This window comes from Passer montanus, unplaced genomic scaffold (assembly GCF_014805655.1).
Source record: "Passer montanus isolate IOZ18808 unplaced genomic scaffold, ASM1480565v1 scaffold21, whole genome shotgun sequence".
In the NCBI taxonomy this organism is placed as follows: Eukaryota; Metazoa; Chordata; class Aves; order Passeriformes; family Passeridae; genus Passer; species Passer montanus.
The window spans coordinates 337,839-364,123 of record NW_024366703.1 but is presented as its reverse complement, the minus strand read 5'-3'; the positions used below and the strand labels follow the sequence as shown (position 1 = coordinate 364,123).

Here is a 26,285-nt window from a genome sequence, read left to right as displayed (position 1 = left end):
ATATGAAGCCAGGGCACAACACCTTGACAAACAGACTCCCCTTTTCCCAAAGCTCTGAGCCGAAGTTCCATGACAGAAAAGGGGCACAACACCAGAACATTCATTTACAGGATGTATTTATTACACTGTAAAAAGTCCATTGGATTTTAGCCATTTACTCGGTATGTACACTGGTTGTATTCCCACACCAACTGCAGGTTCCTCTCCTTACAGGATATACTGGGTTGGAGTCCCACCCATGCCCCTCTCAGTCACCAGAGGGATTTCCAAGATTGAAATTATTGAGAATTTAGCCAACTAGTCGAGGGAGCAGGAGGAGGATGAGCGACGCAGCACTTGCCAGGCAGCAGCTCTGCTCTGGGCACGAGCGGGGGAAGAGCGGGATGTCCTTGCGGCAAGATGGAAGCACAAGAATCACTGCCAGGGCCTCAGCTGCAGGGGCCTTCTGGGGGTAGAAGGACATGGCATCCCAACAAGAAGCTGCAGAAGGGTGTGAGCTCTTCAGAGCTTTCAAGAGAAACCACTGCAGACCTGCTGAGCATCTGCCAGCAGGTGCCACAGATCCCCACATCTGTAGGTGAAGGGGATGTTCTCCTAAGGAAGGGGCTGGTCACCCAGAGATCAATGTGCAGCGAGTGGCAAACAATACATGATTGCCCCACAAGTGCTGTGTGAGACATGGCCATGGTGCTCTGCTCTCAGCATCTCATCTACTCAGCTAGGCAGAGCCTTCTGGATTTGCCTTTGCCAACCAGAAAGCCTGATTACATTTACAGGAGCAGGGATGAAAGCCCCTATCAGACTCGCCTACTACTTGATCTCTATTTGGCTTGGGGATTGCTGTCATCCGTGTTGCAGGAAGGAAAGCGTGTACCAGCAGGCAAGAAGTCCTATGCAGCAATCTGAGAGCTGCACTGTAATCAATCCATGTTTCTAATAAAATTCTCTACCTGCTGAACCCAGGCGTGCTCAGATCCCAAACAAAGCAGTACAACCAGAAGAGTCAGCAGGAAAGCTAGGGAATGGCTGGGGAATTGCCCAGGGACTGGATTGAGTAATCCTGAGAGGCAGTCCTGTACTGCAGCCCCTCTCTGGTGTCACATCAACAAGTTTTCCCTCTTTACTAATGAACTGGTGGCAGCTTGGTCCCAGGCTGCTGGGCACAGGCATTGCCTGGCCCCTGAGATTGCAAAGGCAGGAAGGAGACTGGTCAGTGGAACTGGGCACTCCTCCAAGGAGACAGGGATTTTTGGGCAGATTTCTAGGTGATGCCACAAGAAGGGAGCAGGATGGGACATGCTCCAGAGGACTGTGGCAACAGCCCTTCTGCTCAGGTTAGCATCATCTTTTAAAACAAACATGACCACTACCAGAGAACATTTGGCCAGTATCCTCCACCCACAGAGCCTCATCAGCAGACAGTTCTCCAACATCGTCCAACTAATTGACTTCAGAGCTTGTCATAGGGTCAGTGGGCCGTGGAGTAGCTAAGAGGGGGACAGGAGAGGTGGCTTCAATTAGGGCTGGGTTGAGAATGATTGGAAGAGTCATAGGTGGCACCCCAACCTGCAGGGGAGAGGCAAGAGGCTGCAGGATGAGCGGCGGCTGTGCTGTTGTAGGAGGTATGTCTGTAACGGGGCTTGACTTTGTTGGAGCTGATGCTGGGAAGGAAGGAGAGGCAGAGGTGCTGCTGGCAGGTGAGGCAGGTGCAGTGGCTCTCTCAGACTCTGGAAGAAGGAACAGACAAAATAGATCCTTACACAGGTCCTGACAAAGTCACCTATTAGCTCAAAACTAAGCAGGGCTAAAAATCAGCTCAGGGGCCTTTTCAGACTTGCCCCTTCATACAAGGCCCTGAAGAGCAGGGGTCAATTGTAGGCATTCTGCCCACCCCAATATCCTTAGCAACAACTTATCTGTATGGAAGCACGACACTTCATTTCACTCTGGTCACCAGAGATCATGCTAAAGCAAGGAAAAACAGATCTATGTCACCATGCTGGGAAAGTGATTCCAGTAAAAAGACAACAGGACTCACCACTGACACCTGGTTCACATGGCTTCTCCAAAGGAGCCACGTGGGTGGATGGTCTCACATCCCCCACAGGAGAAGGGGGCAGTGCAGACACTATTGTTTTCTGATGCTGCTGCTCCACTGGTATGTTGGGGACAGGATCTAGGAAGACAAAACATGCAGTGAGACCATACACCAGTTTACTCACTCCTTTTGCCATCCCTCAATTTGCCCTTGTGCCAAGTTCCCACAGCCTCCTACAACACATTTCATCAGCATCAAGGCAGTGTGGCTGCTGGGTACTGGACAAGGTGCAAGTACTGCTCCAAAAGCTGTGTTAAGGTGCCCCAGCCTCTTGTACCTTGGATGACTGTCTGTTTGAAGAGCTCATCCCGCAGCCGAGGTAAGAAACAGTCAATGCGCTCCCAGGTGATCTCCCAGAGATCTGAGTATCCTGTCCGTGAGTCGGCACTGTGGAATATTCCAGCCGTATCCATTACGAGCAGCATATTCTTCAGAGACTCAGGGATGGCCTCCAGCTATAAACAGAGATGACACAGAATGGACAGAAAGCAATGAACCAAAGCTTGAAACAGCCAATGGGCTGCCTTGGAAACTGGCCAGGGCAAGAAACCATGCGACAAAATGGTTTAGAAAGGAATAAAAAGTTTTTAAAAAACCCAAAAATCTGCACCAAATCGAAACACCTTTCAAGTTTAGAAGGTTAAAATGCGATGAATGGTTGTCCAAAGGACTGCATCCAGCAACTTACCAGTAAGTCACTGGAGCCAGCATGCATGTATTTGTCCATGAAATCCAGGATGGTCAGCCACAGGGCAGCAAAGGTGGTCAGTGAGAGCAGTGGGGAGAGATGCTGTAGGAACACCTGGGAAAAAACACAACTACTGTCAACAAGCAGTATAGGGGCTGCTGCTCACTGACAAGCCAGTCTCGCAAATCTGGATTCCCCCTCCTTGTGGCAGGCTGGGAACATGCACAGGACTGGCCTGAGGATGCCACAAGCCGCCACTCTTCTGAGGTGTGTATGTGAAGGAGTGGATCTTGTCTCCTTAGTGGATGGCCACTGCACATGTCCATGTCTTCTAGCCCTTCCAGACCTCTGCCTCAGATCACAACTATCAGCTTGTGACATGCATCATTTCACCCCAAGAAAAGACTGTCTTCAACTAATGTTGAGTGAAATTCTTCTCTCTCTCTATCATAAAGTCACAAACCTCTTCCTGACAACTCTTCCGAGGACTAGAATCATGGAGACAGTTTGGCAAAGAAGCATGTCCCAGCAGCAGAAGCTGGTGAAGAAGCCCAGCACTGAACAGTCAAACTAGCACTCTGACACCTGTCCAGATTAGAGATGCTGAGAAGCAAACACAGCAGTTTGGTTTTCTTAAGGAACATGGTTTCCACTGATCTTCCCTAGACAGCAGAGGTGTGCTCACCTTGGAGAGTAGTGTTGAGGCTCTCATCCTAGTTTCTTCCATCCCACCAACATCAGCTGGGCTGATGTTCTCGAGTAGCTTGGTTAGCAGAGGAAACAGCACCTGTTGGATCCAACACATGGATGTTTTAGAGCTGAAAAATGACTGATGAGATTTTAAAAGACAGCCTTACAGAAAGGCACTGCCTTTAGGGACTGGTGGCTTCTAGGCAGAGGACATGATGAAAGCAAGAGGATGGCACAAGTGGATTCACCTCAATACTCTAAAAGGCCCTACAGAAGCCTAAGCAAAGAGGAACTTTTCACAGGACCAGAATAGTGAACATCTTGTCTGTTGCACTGGACAAGCTTCTCAAGAAGACAGTGCTGAAGTAGGACAACACTCCTGCACATACCTTTGCTCTTCATGACAACGCTGCCCTGCTCACATGCCCATGCCAGGCAGGTGGTTACCTTGTTGAAGCAGGACTCCCACTCCAGGGCATCCAGGGCCTGCAGGTCATGTACCAGGAGGGCCCGCTGCAAGTAAGTGAGTGCTTGCATCCGGATCTGGCGTCGGGCATCACAGCACAGCCAGGCAATACCTGCAAGAGAGGGATTCAGGGCAGACCCCACAGGGAGAGTGTCACATCCCTACTTCCCCAGTCTAGAGTAAAAAGTCAAGTAAAGATCAAAAACTCTCTGTGGGGAAAAAAGAATCATACTTGTTCCAGACTACAGACTGGCAATCTACTACCAGATCTAGAAACATGGTGGCAGCTATCTCATCCTAAAGATGTTTTTCCAAATCTGATCTAAGTTCTTTTTCAATTACAACAAACCCTAAAAACAGCCTATGCCTGATTTCTGCAATTAGTTCTTGGCTCCTCAACCTTCCTGCCATTACTTTGGAAGAGTGTCTGCTCGCTCTTGTCACCAGGGGATGGCTTTACCCTGTAGCAAAGGACACCAGCAGTTGGACCACAGTGTTCGGGAATCCGCTGTGATTTTCCTGGCTGCTGTCTCCAGGTGTCGCTGCTCCTCTGCCCAGGAGCTGTAGATGCCAGCTGCTCGCGTGTGCAAGGTGTGCATGAGGTCCAGGAGCTGCAAGTACACAGCACAGTAAGAAACACACAGGACTTCAAATTCTGAAGCAATTCTGATCTCTGCTGTTCTCCAAACAAGGCTAAAAGGCTCAAGCTACTTGAGCATGCTTTCTGTATACACACAACCACACAGAGTTATAGAGATAGTGTCAGGCCCTGCTGTCTGCGCCCTTCTTAAGTGGTCAAGTGCCAGGTATCTTCAACAAGATTTATGTCAGTTCAGTAGCCACATCAATCCCATCTTTGAGGAACACCATTCCAGTCCTGTCTAAAGGAAGAATGGGCTCTTTCCTGGCACAGAGCATTGACTCTCCCAGGCAGAGGGATAAACCCAGTGATTCACCTGTGCTGTCCAGAACAACTCTAACTTTTTTTTCTTAAACAAAGGTATGTGAAGCACATGCAAAGTTCCCTTGCCTGTATGGGCACATGACAGCACTTTAGTCAGTTTACTACTGAACTGAGACCCAACATCCTGGCAATCAGCAGGCCTGTGCCTTCACACCTTTGAAGTACCAGCTGGGGAGAAATTACTCCTTTAGCCCAGTCCTCTGTACTTGAAATTCCAGAGCCTCAGCCAACAGGGCTTTCCCCTTTACTCAAGCTCAGATGCCCTGTCAGATTCCTTGCTAATCCTACAGGAGCCTCATGTCTCCAAATGACCTTAATCCATCTTACCTACAACAGTGACTCACAGCTTCAGACCTCCTCCTTGCTTTTCAGAGGACCTCTCTCTCCATTGCTGGTCTGCTTTTGCCACTACAAATTGCAGCCTTCCCCTTTCACTGCAGAACCACATACTGTCCCCACAGATTCTCTCTGCCATCCAGTGCCCACTTATCCAGGATGCAGCCCTCCCCTGCCCCATAAAGAATTCCAGTGATTACCTAGCAGGCCCTAAGAATGGGAAAGGAGAGGAGGAAATCCTTGCTATACTTACGTCCTGACTAACCTGTAAAGACACAGTGTGGTAGCTGGCAGGGATGCTCTCGTCCTCGTCCTCATCACTGTGTGTGTGTGCCTGGTGCTGGCTCAAGACCCGGGATCGCCGTGTGGAGCTGTCTTTTGGCTTTTTTTTTAACCGACTGGATTTACTGTCATACCTGTGGCTCTTCCCCCTCTTCTCCTGGGACTTGTAGCCTAGAACGTAAAAGGTAACAACATTGCATATACAACAGTCCACTACAAAATGTCCTGCTTTTTAACACACGGGGCAGCCACCTTTTGATATCCCCACAAAGGGCTCTGTCCTCTGAAATGACCACTACCTGCTCAAAGGGGACCCAGTGCCCCACAGGAACAACTTCCCACAAGAGCTGATACTGCTGTCTCTGCATCAACTCCAGACCTCCCCTCCATCCCTGGGTGGGGTATAAGAATAAGGTCCCTGCTGCTAGCAGGAAACAGCAGAGTTTTCTCCTAGTAGATGATTTTCTTTGGGTTGGGGACTCATTTCATGACAGTACACTTCACACTGCTTGCCAACAGGCCACCCCAAGCCGAATCCTGGTTGACAAGTGAAGGGCCATCTTACCCCCATTCAAGCTGGCCTCCACGAAGATACGTATTGTTTTGACACAGAGTTCAAAGTTCTCAGGTGTTACATGGGCAGCATCTCGCACGATGAAGGACAGGGACTCGACACATTTCATCAGAGACTTTGTGTCATGTGGGCCCAAGTCCAGCCCCACCGTCAGGCTGTACTGGTTGACGAGAGGTGATGGACCCAGCCTGCTGAGCCCAGCAGTGGATCTGGAGTTGTCGATGTCATCCTTCCCCACCTGCAGGTCACAACAAGCAGGAGAGGATAGAATAACAAGAAGAATCTAATGCACACACTGAAAGGGCCTTTCTTCAAAAGCCAACAGGTAATGTTTCTGTATGGTCCATTTCCCTTTCTTCCTCATTTGGCTCAAAACTTTCTCTTTTCCATCTGTGTCTCTCCACATCCTGCCTTTACATTATCAGCTCATCTTAGCTCTTTTCTACTGTCTCTTATTCTTTCTCTCACTACCACACCCTCTGCTCACTACCATGGTAGGAGTAGTCCTCTTTGGTCACCAGAAGCCCACTGGCTACTCACCACTAGCCAGCCACTGTTCATGACGTCCACATCTGTGACGGAGCGATGCATCTTGCCTGGCTTCCCGTGGTCTGTGTACACCTCAGAGTCAGACGTGTAGCCACGGTCCAGGCTCATGTCACTTGGATGATAGGAGGAGGACACCTCGCTGTCTGATTGAGCACCTTTAAGACAAAAGACATGGGGTTTAGATCGAAGCCAAATCAAGAACTTGCAAGAGTAGCTGTGGATAAGGGAGAATCCAGATCAGCATCAACCAGGAACCACAGGCCGTTATTAGTGTGTTCTACACCTGTCAGATCTACCTGCCCTGACATTTAGGAGAACCTTAAATTTCACATGTCCCAAGAGAGAAGTCCTTGCAAGGGACAAATTTAATTACTGATATGTTATTTAGAAGTAAAAACTTATTCTCTCCATTGCTCAACACCATCCAGAAACTCATCAGCAGACAGACAGACATGCTGTGAACAGAGTGCACCAAACATTTTCAGGAGGTAGAGAACTAATGTTTTGATGTGCAAGGTACCAAGTCAAGCAGTTTGCTCTATCAGCAAAGACAGAAGCAGTAAAAAAAAAAAAAAAAGAAAGGAGAGAGAGGAGACAGCTCTGCATTAATCCAGGGAGAAAAGTCCATAAATACTTTTAAAAATCATGCTTCTCCCATCTGTCTAGCACAAAGCATCAGGACCTATCAAAGAAGTTCTAGAATAGCAAAGAGAAAAAAAAAGTCTTCTGGAAAATTCTTTTATTGCTCTTTGCTTTAGAAGTCTGAAGACATCACCCTCAAATATATTGAAGCTGGCTAAAGCAAAACTGAACAATTTGCTGAAAAGATCACATTTCTAACACAGTCAAGAGAAGTGAGAAATAGTGCACTGGTCTTGTGGGAATGGTTCAGGGACTATTAATGCAAATGGATCTGGAAATATAATTTTAAAGAACAACTCATTTTAAGAGAACCTTAAAAAGGGGACAGAAAAGAGTCAGTCCCACAAAAGAAGCAAGTATGACAGGAACAGCAGCTGGGTTTACATTACATGCCCAGATAAGAGATTACGGTACCCAAGACACCAAACCACAACCAGCAGAAAATGCTCCTTGAGTAGAGCAAAGACCTCCTACAGCTGCCAGAACTGATATCAATTTTCCTCCCACTGCCCCGCAGGGACTAGCACCTGGATTGCTGCTCACTGAGTAGGAAGAGACAGCAGAACAGGGACAGGAACAGACCATGAGGAGTGAACAGCAGGTGCTGGTCTTTAATCTTGCTAATGTAGTTTAATATCAGCTTTGTTTTCTTGCAGTCCCCTTTGCTAATTGAAAAGCTTGAGGAAGCAGCTGCTTATCTGGCAGGCAGGCATCAGATTTCCCAGCAAAAGCTGGCCTGTCTTACCTGTGTCGTTATCTGCCCTTGCCGTAACCTGCAGGGCTGCGGGTGGCTTCACCCCGGACCCGATGCACTCCAGGAGGGTGAAGAGCGTGTACCAGTCATCCCCAGAGTGAATGTTGGCAGCATTGGTCTTCAGGAGCTCATGGAGGCCATAGGCAACCTCATGGCTAACTCTGGACAGCACATTTGGCTTCATCATAAGTAAGATACGTAACGAGAGGAGAACCTGGCCAGAAGAGACAAGAATTACAGACCCTATTACTTACACTCCATTCTCTAGCAATGTACTCCTTCATGTACTAGAGCTAGTTACAATTGCTGTTTGTTACCTGCAGCATGGACAGGTTAAATATGGGTCCATCCAACAGCAACTGGTTTCCTGTGTCACAGGGTATAGCCACAAAACCCCAGTAAGTGCCTTTCAAAAATCCCTTACCTGTGCACTGATCTCCTCTCGACGGAGCAGTCGAATGGCCAGCCTCAGCAGCCCCACCACTGCCCTCTCCACCAAGAAGCAGAACTCCATTGCATGGATACAGAGGTGATAAAGGTGGTCTCGGACAGTTTGCCAGACACAGGTCACACGGTCCCTAGTCACAACAAGGAGGAGGGAAAGGGTAGAATGAAAGAACATGAGACAAGCAGGATCCAGCAATCTCTTGCACAATGCCAGACAATCCACCATTTCTTAACTTCAGTGAAAAATTCCAGTTGGGAGATACAAGAACAGACACACAGAAACAGCAAAAGTATCAAACTTCTTACTCATTACTTGCAAAGCAATCAGGTGGGACAATTCTCCCTCTGGAGTTTAGTTTCTATTCTCCAGATTTCAGGATATCAAGCACTAATTCATGAGCTAATAGCCTTTCTGTTTGCACATGCTACAGTGGAATTGTTAAGCCCTGAAATTATAGCCACATGCTGCTTCAGCTGGTGAATCACAGACATAAGGAATTCATTACCTGGACCCAGGCAGCAGCTGCAGTAAGGCAGGGGCATTACAGTAAATGTGCATTTATTTCAAGGTCATACCTATTCTCTAGAACAATCCGCAGAAGCATCTCCAAGCAGAAGGCTGCATCTTCTTCATCATATGTCTCCTCATCAGGAGTCACAGAGATTAGAGCCTGGAACAGCCATGGTATTTTTATGAATCACAAGCTCCCAAAAATGGGGAACCAACAGAATGCTTAGAGTCTGGCCAAAACTGTACTCCACTGCCTAGTGAGGTCACGCATAGTCAAAGACATTGGATAAAGGTCAAGCTAAATCTATAGCAATTTTTTTTAAATTCTGCAAAATGCAATATGAAGTGAAAAGATATTAAACTCTAACAAAGTGTCTCAGATGAAGAGGAACTGATATCCATCAGCTTCTTGCTAATAAATATGTGAAGTACAGAAAAATCAGGCATACCTAAGAATGACTACAAATGCTGGAGTTGTTCTCAAGCCATCGGCTTGTATATGAAGGGAGAATTCCTGACAATTGCAGTAGGAGCACAGTGTTCCCTGGAAGTGAGATAACACTGCCCCAGGGAGATGAGCTTCTCTAGCCCAAAGGCTAATGTGTCCAGCCTTATTATATCTCTCACAGCAGCCAGGTACATACTACTTAGGGACACACTGTCAAATATTTCTGTACAGTTCTTGCCTCTTGAGTGGCCTTTTAGAATTCTCTCATTAGGTACACAGCACACCTGAAAATCTTTAAGCTCTGGCAAGAACTACAAATACTTGCCAAGAGTTCTCAAGACTCTTAGAATGCATTCCACAATTTAATGTTTTCTTCTACTGCCAGAGCAATTTGTGTCTGCCAGCACAGAAGTTACTTTTAGCAGATGAACTAAGGACTAGTTTCACAACCCAAATAGTTCCAAGACCTCCTCTGAGGACAGAGGACTTAGGTGAGTACACAGCACATATCCACTATCATGCATAGCATATTTGTTCCACTACCATCCAGTCCCTCGCCCAATATCTCTCTCACCTTCATGAGCTCCTGGAGGGATTCAAGTTGGAGAAATTTGCTTTCTGTGATCAACTTCTCAGGATCACATTGCTGCAAAATACAGAAAAGACAACTGTGCGTCTGGGGGTTGTGGAAGGCATACAAACAGATCTTCCAGAAACACATCATGTTCACAGGAAAGACACAGGTAGTTGTTATTATTTGGAGGAAAACTCCTTCCAACTAGTTCGATCTTTAACATCAATTACTTTTAACAGACCTGATCTGTGCTAGACAGATTTTATCAGATGACTCTTCTGGCTGCACAGTGGTCAAACACTGGGTTCAGATTTTGTTGGCACCATGTACCTTTACACTGTCTTGGAAAAGATTAGTTGTTTGAGAATTCATTAACTTGTCTTTAAATATAGGACTGTGATGCCTAGGGCAGACCCCAGCCTGAGGAATCATTCCTGTATTGATGTGTTAGTACCTTTGTGCACAGCAGCACAAAAGACCGTTTAGCTGTCAATCCAGATATGCTCCTCTGTAGATTCTTTCAGTTCTTAAGTCTCCTGTTATCTGCAATACTGCCAAGCAGCATGCATATTTATACTTCTGTAGCCTGTTACCCACATCGTATTGAGACCAAGAAAAAAAATCAGATTCTTCTACAGCCTATATGTTACCTTTATGCATTCCAAAGCTGCTCGCTTTGCCTCCTGTGTTTCCGTAGATGGCCCTCGCATACCAGATTGCTCTGTCCCACTAAGGGTGAGCCAACTAACAAAACTCAGTACTGTTGATTCACCACTGCAAATCAGAAGACACCAGCATCAGTAAGAAAACAAGAAATCATATTATTTTCCAACCTCGGTACAAAAAAGACTGCCTGGGACATCTACGCCACTCACCGGTTGGATGGCGTCTCCTCACGCTGAAGATAGATTTTGCCATTAGGATCCACAAAGTCTTCAACCTGGAACACAGACCAGGACATGCATATGACCTCCCCAACCCCATTATATTTCTCTTAGTGATGAACACTACACCAAACAGCTCATATGTGTGCAGTCAAACCCATCTCTTCACCCCACTATTCTGTCAGTAAAGTTCCACTCTCATCTGGTAATACCAATGCAGGGCTCTAGTACTTCCTGCTTATAAGCACGTCCCTCTTCTGCACAACATTCAAAAGTAAAATAAATGCTGGAATTCCTCAAATCTAACAAGAAATGAGAAAAAAAGAAACAAGCTACAAAAGAAGCTACACACACCTTGAACACTATACCCTTCACAGGCTTCCAAGTTCTGTGCACACTTCGCCAAAGCAAGAGATAACATACTTGACTTCGCAAGAGAGCTCTCCTACTTTCAGAACTGGCTGCACGAAAAGCCAGCTTCCCACTCTCCTAACTCTTCAGTTATCCACCAGCCAGCTAATTATTACCTCCACCATGGCCTTGGGCAGCAGCTCTGCTCGGAAAAGCTGTAGCATGGCCTCCATGATGTTTTTCCAGCCCTCTCGCAGAATGTCACCATGGCGATGGGCCAAGTGAAACACTGTCTTTGCTGCAATATGGGCCTTGGGATTACTTCCAAAAACAGTGGGCAGGTTCTCAATAGACTGCAGGAAAGAAGAGGCGGTGGCAATCAGTCAGAAAGAGATGTTTTCTTTTCAACAGAAATTAGGGCAGATGCTTCAGAACTGGTTATGGGAAAGATAACAATTCTCTGTACGATGCTTGGATAACTCCTCAGCTCACATTCACTTTGCACAAAAACAAGGACAAGGTGGCTTACCTGATACAAGTTGAATCACTGAACAACCTAGATATAAACTCCCCAAGAATGACAACTCAGAACATTTTGAAAGTGCTTGCTGAAAACCCACTAATTTATCCTGCTACAGGAACTCAGCTCAGGATAAAGTCTTCCACAAAAAGTACCACATCTCCTCTGGAAGCAGCAATTACTCTGCTGTGCTGTTTGAGAAGGAAACTATGGCCAAAACCATTACTGACTTGCAAAATTACTCCTACCACTACCTAACAGCAAGATTCAAAGTAATTCAATCCTAACATGGAGTCTCTGCACAAACTAATACTTGTAAGTAAAAGAAAATTTGCATATTTGAACCTGTCCTATGGAAGTCCCACTTCACTACACATTTCCTATTACTTCCTCCAGAAAACTCTGGGCAGGGGCTGATAGATACCTACAGATACAATGATAACTAAAATAAGCAAATATTGCTGCTTAACAGAGGAAGAGAGCTCCAATGTAGTAGAAGTCATGCTTTTTCTCCCTCTTTGCAAACTTACCTCACTGCTGAGAGCTGTAAACTTGCACAGAGAAATTATGAGATTGTCAAACACATCACTAAGGCCATAGTGAGCAGAAATCATTGCACATTTCCTGGAAAAAAAAAAAAAGAAAATAATGTACTAAGTCAACAGAGACAGAAAGCAAATCTGAGAGCAAATCTGAGACCCTATCTGTTGACATTTTAGACCTTCCTCTCCACCCATTCATAACGAATGCTTATGTATAGAAGTCTACTATTACTACTTAAATAAGCTCAATCCTTATCCATAGATACTGATACTTGTCTATGCTGATGGAAGGATCAGTTTAAAGAAATGAGTCTAAACAGAGACTACTTGCACCTAAGTATTATAACCAACCTCCTGTCCCAACATAAAAGAGTTGCTGAGATTGGTGGTAGTGCTGACGTCCAGCTTCCAAGATATCATGGCTACAGCAGTATACTGACAAAGCATTAAAACTATGCTTAAAGTGTCCTTTGGTCTGATCTAAGCATGACCAAAGATCATGCCAATAGAGCTGCTCACAGATGGCAAGTTTTTCAGTACTGCTCATCTTGAGTGACTTTTCCCCCTCACTTCTAAACAGCCCAGCTGTGTCAGTAGGTCCTTTAAATGTTACCAGGTTGGAGTTTAAAAATATGTACCCCAGGCACTTTAATTTATTACAGCACAGCAGTCAAGCTAAACAGTGACTGGCAAGTCAGAGAGGCTAAGATGGGATGAACTGACATGAATGACAGTACACTAGAGGATCGTAGTTCATAAAGAAGTGCTTTTCAATTGCTAGGAAAAGCAACATTTGATATTCACTGTGATGTCTCTCCAGCAGATAAACAGGAGCCAATGGTCCCACTTTGACTCTTCTAGGTCTTTATGAAGGTAAGAGTCACCTGAAACCAGAGATAGCCTTCTGGATTATTGTTTCCTCTAAGCTCTTGTCAAAAACATAAGAAAGTGCTGCAATGGTGGGCCCCCATGTCATGGTGAAGAGGTCATGGTCATAACTTCCAGGAGGCACATGGAGAAATATTCCCTCGTCAGTGGCACCACGATGCAGCAGGACATTCCAGATATAGTTTTCCTTCACCAGACCCGTCTGTTCTTCTGGCATCACTATCTCATCATTTCTACAAGGGAGGAAAGCAGAAAGATTGAATTTTTTATTCTGAGCCAAACCTAACATTTACACAGTGTCTTTCATTACGTAGTCCCAGAGCTAAGCAATACCTATTCTGGAATGATTTTGCCAGCTCCTGAAACATTCTGTTTTCCTAGGCCTCCCTGCTTTGCCTGCCCTTCTTAGATATCCTGAATATAAAGTCTAGTGGTTCTCAGAATCACACAGCAGCAACTGTGCAAGGTCAGTATTGAAGAAGCAGGTACCTACTGCTACAAGTGCAAAACACAACACAGACTGCCAATAAATGATGGGAAATTCTGGACAGCACACTGGCAAGCTTCAACCTCCACCCAACTCTCACCCTGTTAGAGTGCCCTCTTCCTATCATTATACTCAGTTAAAATGAAATAGTTACATTGCTGCAGTCACCAATAGGCAAGAGCATCTTTGCATAAGAATAATGGACATATTCATATTATTCCAAAATGAAATATCAGAAAGGAAAGCAGTATAAAATTAAAAATAAAACAAGAAACCAAAGGTATGATGGGGAATTTATAACCAGGGTTCCACAGCTCCTTACTCTAACTTGGATGAAGCTATACAGTAATAAAACAACTATGATTAATGCAAAATATTGTGTGAAATCCTAAACTAAAAAACAAAGCCTAAATACATACTCTCTAGACTTGGATATCAGTGCACAACAGAAAATTCTCTGCAAATGACCAACTAAGTGAACAAGAGCCTCAAAGCCACTAGAATAGCAGATTACAGCCAATCTAAAGAGCTCTTTCTGCAACAATCAGAAAATAACATACTTCAATTGCCAAAGAGGCAATTGTCATGTGCTAACAAAAACTATAAAAACTGCTCCTGATTTATACATAAGAAATAAACTCTTCTCAGCTTCAGGTGCTGGCATGTTTTGACAAGAGCTGTTATTACTGAGATAATATAGGAAAGTAAGTTTGCAGTAAACAGTGCATTATTTCTAAAATTTCACATATGATTGAAATTACCACAAGCAAGTGAATGACTTTACTTGGAAGGTTTCAGGAAATGAAAATGTGGTCAAAAGTGAAATGCTACGACCCTGAAGAGATCACACACTACTTCAAAGAGATGGCAGTGTCATTTTTTTGCCCTAACAATAAAAATCCCCAGTCTCAACTATGACACTGGGGCAATCTATCTGAGATGGAGCAATACTGAAATGATACCTCTATTATTCTAATCATAGAACACACTGGAACAGCTGAAATACCTGGTGAAAGGGGAATAAAAGGAAATAGACTGGGATAGAGGCACTGGGTAACAAACATAAGTGCATATGCTCAGTGTACTATTCAAAACATTAAGAACATCTGGGGGAGAGAGGCCAATCAAACTTAGAGCTCTGTTTGAAAGGTAGGGCTACGTCTTGAAGAACTTCCAGATATTCAGTACAGGCATCACCCCACCTTCCTGGAGAAGGCTCAGAAGGGAGGGTCAGCCCAGTCACACTGCCCTGCTTCCAGCACCAGCTACTGCCTGCCACTGCAGATGGAAATCAGCTGAGACTCAGTCACATCCTGACTCCTCAGAGGTGGAATCCTCTCGGCTTCAAATTGGCTGGGCCTGGATTCATTGATTTACTGATTTTTGAACTATTACTCAAGCTTTCCACCCAAAGGTAGCTTGTGCACTGAAGGGCCTCAGCCACCAGGAACTCTCCTCAAATACTGCTCTGTGTGCCAAGAGCTTCAGGGGTAGCAGAAGAGGCTGGTGCAGACAGCAGCCACATATGAAGAGCTCAAAAGCAGAATACATTAAACAGAAACATGGACACATTGTGTCAGGGCACAAGTGCTGCCCTGGGAATGAGATTATCTCTTAAACCACATTAAAAAGTTCAAAAAAACTCTAAAGGCCTGGTCTGGAGAACAGAGCCTTCTTAGATACAGCATTTCACATTCATCTTGCTCAGCTGTTATTTCCCATATTCATAGAAGTAACATATTTTTAAAATTTATTTTAAGACCTGGATTAAACTACCATGGCAAAAATCCAAGATACAAATCCATGTGTAATTGCTGTGACAGGCTTGTTTACCACAACCCCACATGGAGCTGGAATTTGGTCTGAGGCAAACAGGCACATGACTGTTTCTCTCCATACTCTCCAGCTACCTCACTGACCCAACAACTCTGCTTTGCTCTCTGAATACATGGAGATGGACAGGTTGAGTCTTACTTGATGGCATGATACATGTCTTCCAGGATGTCCTGTTCAAAGTCTTTGCCTCCATTCACACCTTTCAGGTTCTTCCGAAACTCCTGAAAAAAGTTACACCAATATTAATTCCTGGTATCTCCAACTTTAACTGTTTGGCTAGGATCAGTACTCCACTTGCTTTTCATGGGGCCAGAAGGAGATCTTCCTGCATTCTTCAACATGCAGACTCAAAGCTCAAAGGTAAATGCTATTCTTAGTGGGAGTAGTGTACAGCATCTCCTGTCTATGCTCACAAGGAAAGAGCAGAGACACAGCATGTGCTTAGCTGAGGCTGGACTTCAGAATGGCAGGCCTGCACTGGCCCTCACATGACTTGAACTCTGTGGAAGCCCACAGCAGCAGAACAATCTTCTCTGTTACTATGTCTGAGGATATAGATTGCTCACAGAAACACAAGCTTCTTGAAGAATTTGCTAAGTTTCCTAGGAAGCTCCTATTTCTTTCAGGCTGTCTCTTGCCTACAGCTGCTCTCTCAAATTTTACTTAGCTGCGGTGCTGCACTCCAGCTTACTGTGTACGTGAGTGAAGAAGGCCAAAGAAAAGACACAAAACTACTGAGCTAAAAAGAGGTACTACACTGTTTTCAAAACCAGAGGAGACAGATGCCTGCACTGGCAACACCCACCTCCAGAGTCATTGGGACGTTCTGCTTGCGGACGTTGTGGTTGTGCTGATCAGTGTTCAGCATAATAACTGCATAGGCCAGGGCAAAGCAGGCATCACTATTAGCAAATGGAGACCCATTTGATTTCTGGAAGGCAAATATATGCATAAATTAATCCTACAGGAACAGTGATATCAGTGACTAAAACAGCCATTTTCCTAACCACAGTACTGAATCATCTCTGAGACAAACAAAAATCCCAGGTTCTGGCTCCAGCTTCTAAAAAGCAGCCCAGCAATCTATTTACCCCTGCCAGATCCTACAAAACAACAGCTGCTGCTTGCAGAGCAGTTATGTAGGCCATTTGATCTGACATGTCCACCATGGCAAGCAGATAGCTCAAAACTGGGTTCTTTCTTGTCTTTCTGCCACAAAGTACACACCCTCCAATGTTCTGTGAAGGCTTCTAACAGTCTCTGAATTACAGGTGCCTCTCCTGGTAATCTAAAGGCCTCTAGATAAAGTCGTAAAGCTTCATCCAGCCTTAAACCTTGGAAGCTGAAAGTCCTGCAAAAACAATGAAATGCAATGAGAAGCTGAAACAGGATGGGAAAGGTAGGATAAACTTAATAACTACAATCTTGTTTGCTTAGACAGTAGAGAGGAGGGTGAGAGAAGAAAAGAAATATACCATGAACAGCCAAAAACAATAAAGGAAAGTCAACATCTTACAAATGATTATGAATGTAATTATCTCTCCAGTCTTCAAGGAGACTGGCCCAGCTGAAAGGCACTCATATACCATATTTACACATATCTAAGGTGTTACCATATGCAAGAGACACACAGAATTAAGGCATGGCAGTCCAGAGAGAAACAAGTGATAGAAATCCAATGCCTCCAGGAACTACTATTCTACTGCTTTTTTTATTACTAAACTCTTAACTTTCACTGTCTCCTGACTGAAGAGATACAGAAGCATACTCACCCAACAAAGCTCTCCAGCAAGTCTATGTTTTTACGGTCACTCACAAACTCCCCAATCATCTTTTTGTCCAGGCGAGGGTTTTCCCGTAACCACCTGGCCACTTCATTGTTGTCAATGGGGGTGGCAAGAAGGTTTTTCTCCTGCAGAAACTGTATCCCTTTCTTTGGTTTTTGGTTGAACTGCTCTGTGCCAGTTATCAGGAGCTGCAGGAGACATTCTGATAATTACAGCTTGAAGTACATTTCTTATTTTAGATTGTTCATGGCATTTGAACCAAAAACAAAACAGAAGAAAGATCAGCCTCAGCACGATCAAGTTTACTGTACTGTGTAATCCAGGAAAAAGGCTAATGAAGGACAGAAAACCTGAATTCATCACAAGGTTTTACCATCAAATACTACTGGACAGAGTAAACTGCCATCTCGAAAAAGTTTTAACATCTAACCAAGCAATAAACTCTGCTACTTCAAATGCCTCACCCGCTCTCATTTGTAAACACAGCAGATAAACCCCAGGCATGTGGCAAGATCAGCCCTACCCAGTTACAACAGCAGCACTGCTCTGTTGTCCTCTCCTGTCCCTTTGGCTCCAGGTTCTCATAACTACCTCACCATTAGGAGACAGGCAGCAAGAATCCTTATTCATGCACTTATTCAGCATGTGTAAGAGATGGTCCCAGGAACATCTGATATTCCTGCCTCACAAGGTTTATTTGTAGGCTGGAAACAGCAGATACATATTTGGTTCTGAAAGGAAGCCACCTAATCTGCCCTCCTAGGAAACTAGACTGTGCAACAGCCACAGTGTAATAAAACAACTAAGAAAGGGTTAACTGAATGTTCTTGGTGGTGTTCAGAAAAACCAAAAGCACAAACAACGGTATGAACTTTACTAAGGAACCAGAATAAATGTCAGTTCCCTGTTAGCTCCTACCACGATCAGACTGCTAGCAATGACCTAGTGAACTAAATTCGTGACCACCATGATTACTAGCTCCCCTGGGTTTCTCATACCTCAGAAGCCACCAACCCTTTGGTCTCTGCTTCCCCTGCCTGTGTGAGCATCCTCAAAACTGCAATGAAACACAGACCCTGAAATAGCATGGAGTGCACAGAGACCCAGTGAGGCCATAATGAAAGAATAACCATGCACTGCCCTGGTCTAACAGGCCTGAAGGGACTGTATAACACTGGCAGCATTTCTATTCAGCTGGAAATCCTGAAACCCAAGACCAGGGATATTCTATCGACTGGTTGAGTCCACAGACTTCTTAAAATCACTTGAAAGGAGAATAGAATGCTGGCAGTTTGCACTGTATTTACAATCATGTCAGTCTTGTGCTTCTGAGCTTCTGGTCACCACCTTTGGAAACATCAAAGAAAACTTTCTGTTTGATGCACAATTTGTTCTCTGCTTTTATTAAGCTTTTTATTTCCTTCCAACTGTGGTAATGTTTAGTACTTCAGTGGTTAAAGGAGGTAGAACATGCTGGTGCCAAGTCAGCATCAACATCACTAAAGCTGAGTGTTTTGTGTGCCCTGTTTATGTGCTTAGGATGAAACCACCAGGAGATTTAGAGTGAGAGAACAATTTTTCTCTAGGCAAACTCACAGATTTATGAACATCTTTCTGCCCCCTACTCTTGATTTCTTCTAAACTTGTTTTCCAGCAGAGCAAAGCCAGAGTATTACCAAAGGTTTTCAGTTAGGACAGAGGAAGCACTATGCAAGCTCCCTTCTCAACAATGGACTTTCACAGAGTCAATCAAGTAAAATTGCTGTGAAAGCAAGATGTAAGGTAAAATCCAGTGGTTCCTTTGAATACTGTGCAGATGATCACCTCCCCCCACTGTCCTTGTGGCTGGGGAAGCCAGGTACCATCACCCCACTGCAGCACTGTGTTGCAGGTAAAGAAAGAGATGTCCAAGTACTGCAGTAAACTTCCTAGAGAGAAACCAATGCTTAAAATTACACTCAGATCCAGGGACTCTCAGAGTGGATTACAAAGCACAGATTAGTATGGTAGCCAGCAGAAGAAATTGTATTTTCTTCTATTTTTGATTAAGTAAGTTTAAACAAATATGACCATCAGTCCCTTATAAAAATGTAAAATAAAACCACCTATGCTGGAGAGAGAAGCCAGAAGCCTTTTAGTCAGATACAAATAAAAAAACCCTTTCTCTTTTACCACCAGTGAATCCTTCAAAAACATTAATTTCTTTTCTACTATATCATCTCCTTACCCACAACTAGTATGGCCACTCATGGTTCATCCAGAACATGCATTATTTTCATACTGAAATTTAGTAATCTCTCACACCTGAAATAAGCCTACCTCATGCATATATTGTGCAAAGAGAACAAAATATAACCAAAAAACATACGTGAACGAAAAAAATCTCAAGAAACACACAACAAAAAATCAGTCACACATAACCCCTGGGGACTTAAGATATATTCATCCGCTGTCTCTGGAGGTGAAAGAGCAGGCCAGTACCAGGTATTTGACACAGGACAGCAGATAAATACAAAGCCATCAGCATGGAGTACCTCTACCAACACTAGGCCTAGACCAGACCTACTCAGGGAATGGAAAAGTTGCACAAAGTTTAGACTATAACTTGGACTAATGAGGTTCAAGGAAACTGACTCTGAAAACAATGAATGGCTTTACCACATCAAAACAATCTTTTTGGTCATCCTTATGACAAAGCAAACATAGGAATTACCAAATCAGAATACAGACCAGTTAATTTCTACTACAGGCCTCTTGGCACACTCCCCATTTACGTCTTTGATAAGAGCAGTGAAGCTGCCATTTTTGATCAAAGTACCTGATTATCTCCATATAATAAAAAACAAATCCAGAGACTTTCCCACCCAGAAATCAGATGGACCTAGCTTACAAACTGTGCCACAGAATTTCCCCAACACCTTCTGCAACCTTCAGCACAACTAAACCAGAACAGGTAATAATCACTGCTGTCTCTACAGTGTAGCAGGATTTTCAGTGGCTGACTCTTTAATTCTGATCAGCAGAGACCAGAACTCAAAATTTCTGAGGTATGACCAGTTATGCAAAGCCCACATGGAATGGAAAATGAGAACACTCAATCCTGTAGTATATTTCAAACCATACCTTCTTTTTGTTCTTAATCTGCATAAGTTCCCGAGGACTTGGAAGGATACAAGAAAATCGAGTAGGTTTCCTGGGGATACTCTTCTCAGCTAGAATGACAAAGCATCATTACAGTCAAATCTATCCCCAGAGTAGTACATCAGGCATGAGAGTGTGCCATAATAACTTTCAGCCATGGAGTCTTTGCTGCAATATGCTGGCCTGCAAATGGCAGTCGCACTTCATTTAATTACTACATTTCTCCCACCTACATTTTCTTCAGCATAATTGCATAGTGGCTTCTTGCCCCAGACCATTTCCCACAGTCACAACATTTAATTTTCTGGCTATTCTGGCTACCTACGTTACTGATTCCCTGGAGAGCCCCGAACTTCCTTCAAAACTCTAAGCACTGCTATGAATTCACACTCTTTTGACCCAAAGTGACCCATCAGATCTAATGCCTCCCAGAAGACACGCAACACTTAGTAGGCATAAACAGCACACATGTAATAAACATACATTCACCATATACCTCCTTCCAGTTTTGAGCACAATAGCTACAATGGTCCACACCATAGCAGGACCTGTCAGCAAATGTTAGGACCATTTTTAGGGTATAGACACCCAGGGTATTGCCAAGGCTATTACCTGCTTCACTTCCTCCTTCCAACTCCATGCAGCTCTCCTTCATCTGGTCAGCCATAAGGCACCCACTGGTGGGAGGACATGCCCCAGCTGGGTCTGAGACTGCACTGGAAGATTTTCCCTCACTGAATGCTCTCTCAATATCTGTAGAAGTTAAAACAAACAAACAAGCAAACAAACAAACAAGCAAACAAACAAAACCCACAAAAAAAATCCCAAACCAAACACCCACCCACATAGAAACAAACCCATAAGCCAAGAAAAAAGCTATCAACAGAGAAATAATGAACTGCTCACTCTAAATTGAACATGTGCTTATTCAAAGGAAGGAAGCTTCTAGTAACCATGACTTTGCAGTATCCCCAGTATTTTGTCTACATGAATTCCATGGCACATCCCATTCTGTTGTGATTGCCAGTCTTGACATGGCCTTTATATAAAACTTCATGAGAGACAAATTATAATATCTGCAAATTTTACAAATAGCAAGGTTATTAACATCAGTGTGTAGTTATAAAACGTGCAACAGGAAGACTGAAAACATGTATTTAAGGAGCTTACTATGCTAGCAGCCAAAATGAGATCTCCAAGTTTAGCACAAGACTAAAGCTTAATATTGAAATATCAAAGAAAGTGTTCTTACTATCGCTTGTTTCTTTGGTGCTGTTGATGGCTTCTGGGCTTGGTTTGACAACTTCCTTCTCTTGCTGATGTATGTTACTCAGCACTTTGGCCTGGCAATGTGCCTCAGTGCTATCTATCACTGTCAGCAATGCTTCCAGAGACAGCAGATGGACAGTATACAGCTGTCCAGAAACTGGAAAGGCATTCTGGGAAATAACATGTAAGTATTAGTCAACTTTCACATCTCTCTCACCACAACAGGGCAAGTAAGTTTTCCCTACAGCTTGGGGAAGGCAAAAAACTAGAGCAGAATACCCTAAGCTTTGTAGCTTGTAATTAATAGTTTATTTGCTCTGATATTATTAAAGCATCATGACTATTCTTTTTCTCTTCTGCTTCCCAGTGTTAAATGGCCCTCCTCATCTCTACAGCACACTCACCCCACACCCTCTGAGCGCTCCCACTGTTAAGTTGTGCCCCGAGTCACCAGTGCCCCCTCCCTGTCCCTGCCAGCGTTCAGCACCTTGGAGAGCAGCTTGGTGAGCTCCTCGAAGAGGTTGGCACAGTAGTAGTCACAGTCGTAGTTAATGTACAGCTCAGTCACAAAACTGGGAATCCTCCACAGCTGAACAATGGCTTCCAAAGCCATCTCCTTCATTTCATAGGGCATCTTTGGGTTTTCCACAGCGATTATTTCCATCAGCTTCTTGATATACATCTGGCAGAAACATAGGGCAGCTCAGTTTAAGGAAAGAAAAGAAAGCAGGACAGTGAATAGCTTTGAGGACTGCAGAGGGAGATTTAAGCTTCACCTTCCCCCACAACATTCCATCTTTAATGGTGGCTCATTCTGAAGGAGGCTGTAAAAAAGGTTTCAAACAGTTCTACCGTCCAGTGCACCTGGATTTACAGTTCTAAAACAACAATCTGAAGGCAGTCAGCATAGTGCACCAGTCTCCAAGACATTTGATTTTGCAACAGAAAAAGGCCTACACAGCCTACCCATAACACTGAGTCATTTACACAAACATAATTTGACACTTAGACTCTATTTTACTGTCCAGATATACACATTTAACTGAAGGCAAATAAACTATTACAAGGCACCTAGTTATAGTCAAAAAACTCACCTCCAGCTGGAATTTCAGATGCTCTCTCATGCTCTCAAAGAGAAGAAAGCACACCCTGAGGGAGGCTGCATACAGATTGAGCCGTTCAACACTCAGTAGCTGAACAAGAAACAAAAAACCCTTTAAGAATTACAAAGGCAAGTCATTATGTACTATAAGTAGCAGTACTAGGGCACTGCAGGTATCACCTGCAACCAACCAAAGATCCACACACTGTCCCCCATACAGTAACATTTTAAAAAGCAATCCCTTGTTTTTTCAACATCCTGGTCCCACTTTTTGCTAGTGAGGATGAATATACTGAATTCTCATCTGTGTGTGATAACACTTTAACTACTACAACTTGGTTATTTTGCCAAGTCCACAGAGACTCTTAGTAGTGAAGGAACTTGGGAGAGGACCTGTCTCTGAGATGACCCCAGTGCAATTAATAGCTTGGTATCACCCAAAGGTTCTGCCTACTACTAAGCTGGTAACCTGCATCCACAATTACCTCAAAACCAATTATATCAAAACACAGTGTTATCCCACAGTAACAGTTCATTCAAATCATGCTCATCCTTCTTGACCCTGGTCGGCAGAAAATAGCATGACAACCTCTCTGGCTTTGCAACAGCACCATTTGGTGCAATTCAGAACTCTCATTGCAGTGCAGGAGAGAGCTTGTTTGCAGACCTGCCAAACCTCATAACCCTAAATTTCAATACATTGTTTGATGGAAATTCGTATCTGACTCCCCAGTGCCACATTCCATGCGAGCAGAAGCCAGACTCACTTGAAATAGGTGCCGGCACAACTCCTCCTTCACGAGCCCCAGCAGGGACTGACAGTTTGCGATGGGAGCTGACTCCAGGGCGACAGTGAGCAGCTGCAGCCCCATGTGGATCATCACCTCCGAGTTGTGGCGGTCGTGAGGGTTGGTGAGCGAGATGAGAAAGCGGAACAATTCTCTAATACATGGCAACCCATATGGGACCAGAGCTGCTCCTGAAGAAAAAAGAGAGATTACCAATCTAAATTTGCTTTCTGCATGTGCCTAGCAAGTGTTAAAAATTTAATTATTACAGAGCACTAAGTAACAAGAGCTTATCAGCCTCTTAGCAGGAAATGAAATAAAACAGTGGAAATGAAGCAGGACTTTAGCAGCATTGCCCACCTCTCACCTTCTTTTTGGGAAGACTGAGTAAAACGTACTCCCCGAGGATTTACATAGTCCATGTCATGAACTGAGGCAGAGTCAGAATGTTCTGCTACAGATGTGCACTCCTCTAGGACCTCAGGGATAGACTCCACAGAAGCTGACTGGACCTTCTCCTCCCTCAGACTTTCATTCTTCATTGAAACATCATTTGAGAATGAAAGAAGCAAAAGAAGAGTTAAGCACTAAACAACAAGTGAAAAAAAAGTCTCATTTTTTTGCAGTTAATCTGTAACTATTAAAACACAGGTCACTAATTGAAGAGTATCATAAAAACAAAATTTAAGAGAAAAGGGAGCCTCTACATGAGCTGCAACTCTCTTTACCCTTCCACTTATATCAAGTTCTTGTCTGCTTTATGTAACTCTAGGTTGTGAGACTAAGGACTTTACCTCAAAAATACTCCTATAACCTATCAGTTCTTACTGCCTCTGAGGTGAAAAATTTTGCTCTTTTTTTTAAAATGCTACATAACTTCAGCATGCTACTTCTCTTTAAGCCTTCCTAGCATTTCTACTATTCAAAATATCTGCAGCTCTGAAAGGTCCCCTGTGGCTCTACAATTCTCTCAATAGCATTACTGTTGTGGGGAGAAGTGATCATGCTGGGAGTTGGAACTTTGCAAATTATATTCATGTACCTGGAGCTCAGGCTGATTTTGATTTTCAGTGACTTTGGCTTCATTCGAAGGTGTTCCTGCATTAAGTCCCAAAGAAGCGACTTGGTCCAAATCTGTCAGGTCTTCCTTGGATGTTGTCTGTGAGGACAACTCCAACCCACTGTCTGTAACAGGGCTGACTGCTGATGAAACGTTTTCTGAGCTCCCAGAGGAGCTGGGAGAAGGACCATCTATGAAAGCAACTCCACTTGCTGATGAGAAGCAGAAGCAAAATGATTAGTATTGCTCTGTCCCTCAACCACAAATTCATACATTAAACACAGCAACAATAAGTCTTTCATTACTACTTCACACTACAAATAATCTCAGCAGCACACTAATGTGAGAACATACATAAACTAAGATCTCTCTTGCTAGATGTTAATGAATGAAACAGATGAACACTGGAGATACTAGTAGTTCTCCAAATTTAACAAAATAGTTGGAGTCTAACTGACTCAGCAAATTAGCTAGCTTACATAGTTTAGATAAAGGGTGCAGAGGACTTACATAAGAAGAAATCTGAAAAGAGTCTAAAAAGCGTACTTTACTCTTTGATACAATGCCACAACCACTTTAAATACTTGCATCAAGAATGAATCATTCCTTCAGAGTGAGAATTTTGACTTGATTCTAAAGCAGGACCGATATCTTTAATTCTTCCTAAACAAATGAAGTTGCATTACAATTCAAATGGATCTGAAATATGAGCAGTGAAGAATTTTTACTAAATTCCGTCTCTAAATATAGGACAGGGCTCCAAGAATTTAAGTGTTCCTTACAGAATCACAGAATCAATTAGGTTAGAACAGACCTCTGAGATCATCGAGTCCAACCTATGACCCAACACCACCATGTCAGCCAGACCACGGCGCTGAGCATCCCATCCAGTCTTTCCTTAAACACCTCTAGGGCCTGTGACTACATCACCTCCCTGGGAAATCCATTTCAATATTTAATCGCCCCTTCTGTGAAGAAATTCTTCTTGAAGTCCAAGCTAAGCCTCCCCTGGAGGAGCTTAAGACTATGCCCCCTTGTTCTGTCACTAGTTGCCCTTGGCCCTCCTCTTGGTCAGTGTTCCTGTTCTCAGCCTCTTCTATCTGCTGCATCCTTCAACTCCTCTGCACCACACAGCTGTCCATAACCTCAGCCACTTCTCCAGGTGTCCATTCTCTTTTGTCCAAACCACCCCTATGAGGCATGCTGAAGGCACAGAAATGCTGTCAAGTTATCTGCAGGACCATACCCTTCTCATCAATATGTATTCCATTTCCTGAAAACTCTCCTGGACCTGAAAAGCTATGATACGTTTTATTACTGCAGTCACTGAGAACTAATATGAAAATAATTAATGCAAAATAATATATTAGGAGAAAATAAATAAAGATAGATTCAAAAATGCTCTAGCATGGATGCTGTCTGGCCTCTTGAAAAAGATTTAGCTTACCTGTGGTATTAGTAGCATTGCCTGCTGATGGTTCTGTCCCAGGAGAGACCTTAGTTACGTGTCGAGGAGGCCTAGGTGATCTCTTCTGCTTTTTCCACTTTGATGATTCACTCATTCCTCCAGCTCTCATTTTCAACTGAAAACCAATAATCATTAATAT

At 43.9% G+C, this 26,285-nt stretch overlaps 1 protein-coding gene across 6 annotated transcripts in view; it reads right to left on the bottom strand.

The window, feature by feature from the left end:
- Window positions 1-99: 99 nt before the first annotated feature.
- The window catches only part of GBF1 (golgi brefeldin A resistant guanine nucleotide exchange factor 1), a 101,280-nt gene continuing 75,094 nt past the window's right edge, over window positions 100-26,285 (bottom strand). For 4 of the 6 annotated variants that reach the window (XM_039708758.1, XM_039708760.1, XM_039708761.1 and 1 more), the window contains 32 exons: window positions 26,126-26,261; window positions 24,661-24,890; window positions 23,986-24,154; window positions 23,598-23,809; window positions 22,823-22,921; window positions 22,216-22,410; window positions 21,712-21,898; window positions 21,072-21,212; window positions 20,442-20,530; window positions 17,304-17,506; window positions 16,759-16,882; window positions 16,337-16,462; window positions 15,670-15,752; window positions 13,205-13,441; window positions 12,309-12,402; window positions 11,435-11,611; window positions 10,899-10,963; window positions 10,674-10,797; window positions 10,024-10,095; window positions 9,067-9,161; window positions 8,468-8,621; window positions 8,035-8,257; window positions 6,639-6,802; window positions 6,090-6,336; window positions 5,496-5,695; window positions 4,403-4,553; window positions 3,924-4,054; window positions 3,472-3,573; window positions 2,787-2,900; window positions 2,376-2,553; window positions 2,039-2,176; window positions 100-1,727 (listed from right to left, as the gene is read on the bottom strand). In XM_039708758.1, coding sequence (XP_039564692.1) covers window positions 1,441-1,727; window positions 2,039-2,176; window positions 2,376-2,553; window positions 2,787-2,900; window positions 3,472-3,573; window positions 3,924-4,054; window positions 4,403-4,553; window positions 5,496-5,695; window positions 6,090-6,336; window positions 6,639-6,802; window positions 8,035-8,257; window positions 8,468-8,621; window positions 9,067-9,161; window positions 10,024-10,095; window positions 10,674-10,797; window positions 10,899-10,963; window positions 11,435-11,611; window positions 12,309-12,402; window positions 13,205-13,441; window positions 15,670-15,752; window positions 16,337-16,462; window positions 16,759-16,882; window positions 17,304-17,506; window positions 20,442-20,530; window positions 21,072-21,212; window positions 21,712-21,898; window positions 22,216-22,410; window positions 22,823-22,921; window positions 23,598-23,809; window positions 23,986-24,154; window positions 24,661-24,890; window positions 26,126-26,261 — 4,947 coding nt within the window. In that variant the 3' untranslated portion in view covers window positions 100-1,440. The remainder of the gene's footprint in view (window positions 1,728-2,038; window positions 2,177-2,375; window positions 2,554-2,786; window positions 2,901-3,471; window positions 3,574-3,923; window positions 4,055-4,402; window positions 4,554-5,495; window positions 5,696-6,089; window positions 6,337-6,638; window positions 6,803-8,034; window positions 8,258-8,467; window positions 8,622-9,066; window positions 9,162-10,023; window positions 10,096-10,673; window positions 10,798-10,898; window positions 10,964-11,434; window positions 11,612-12,308; window positions 12,403-13,204; window positions 13,442-15,669; window positions 15,753-16,336; window positions 16,463-16,758; window positions 16,883-17,303; window positions 17,507-20,441; window positions 20,531-21,071; window positions 21,213-21,711; window positions 21,899-22,215; window positions 22,411-22,822; window positions 22,922-23,597; window positions 23,810-23,985; window positions 24,155-24,660; window positions 24,891-26,125; window positions 26,262-26,285) is intronic. The other 2 variants (XM_039708759.1, XM_039708763.1) reach the window with 1 other exon arrangement.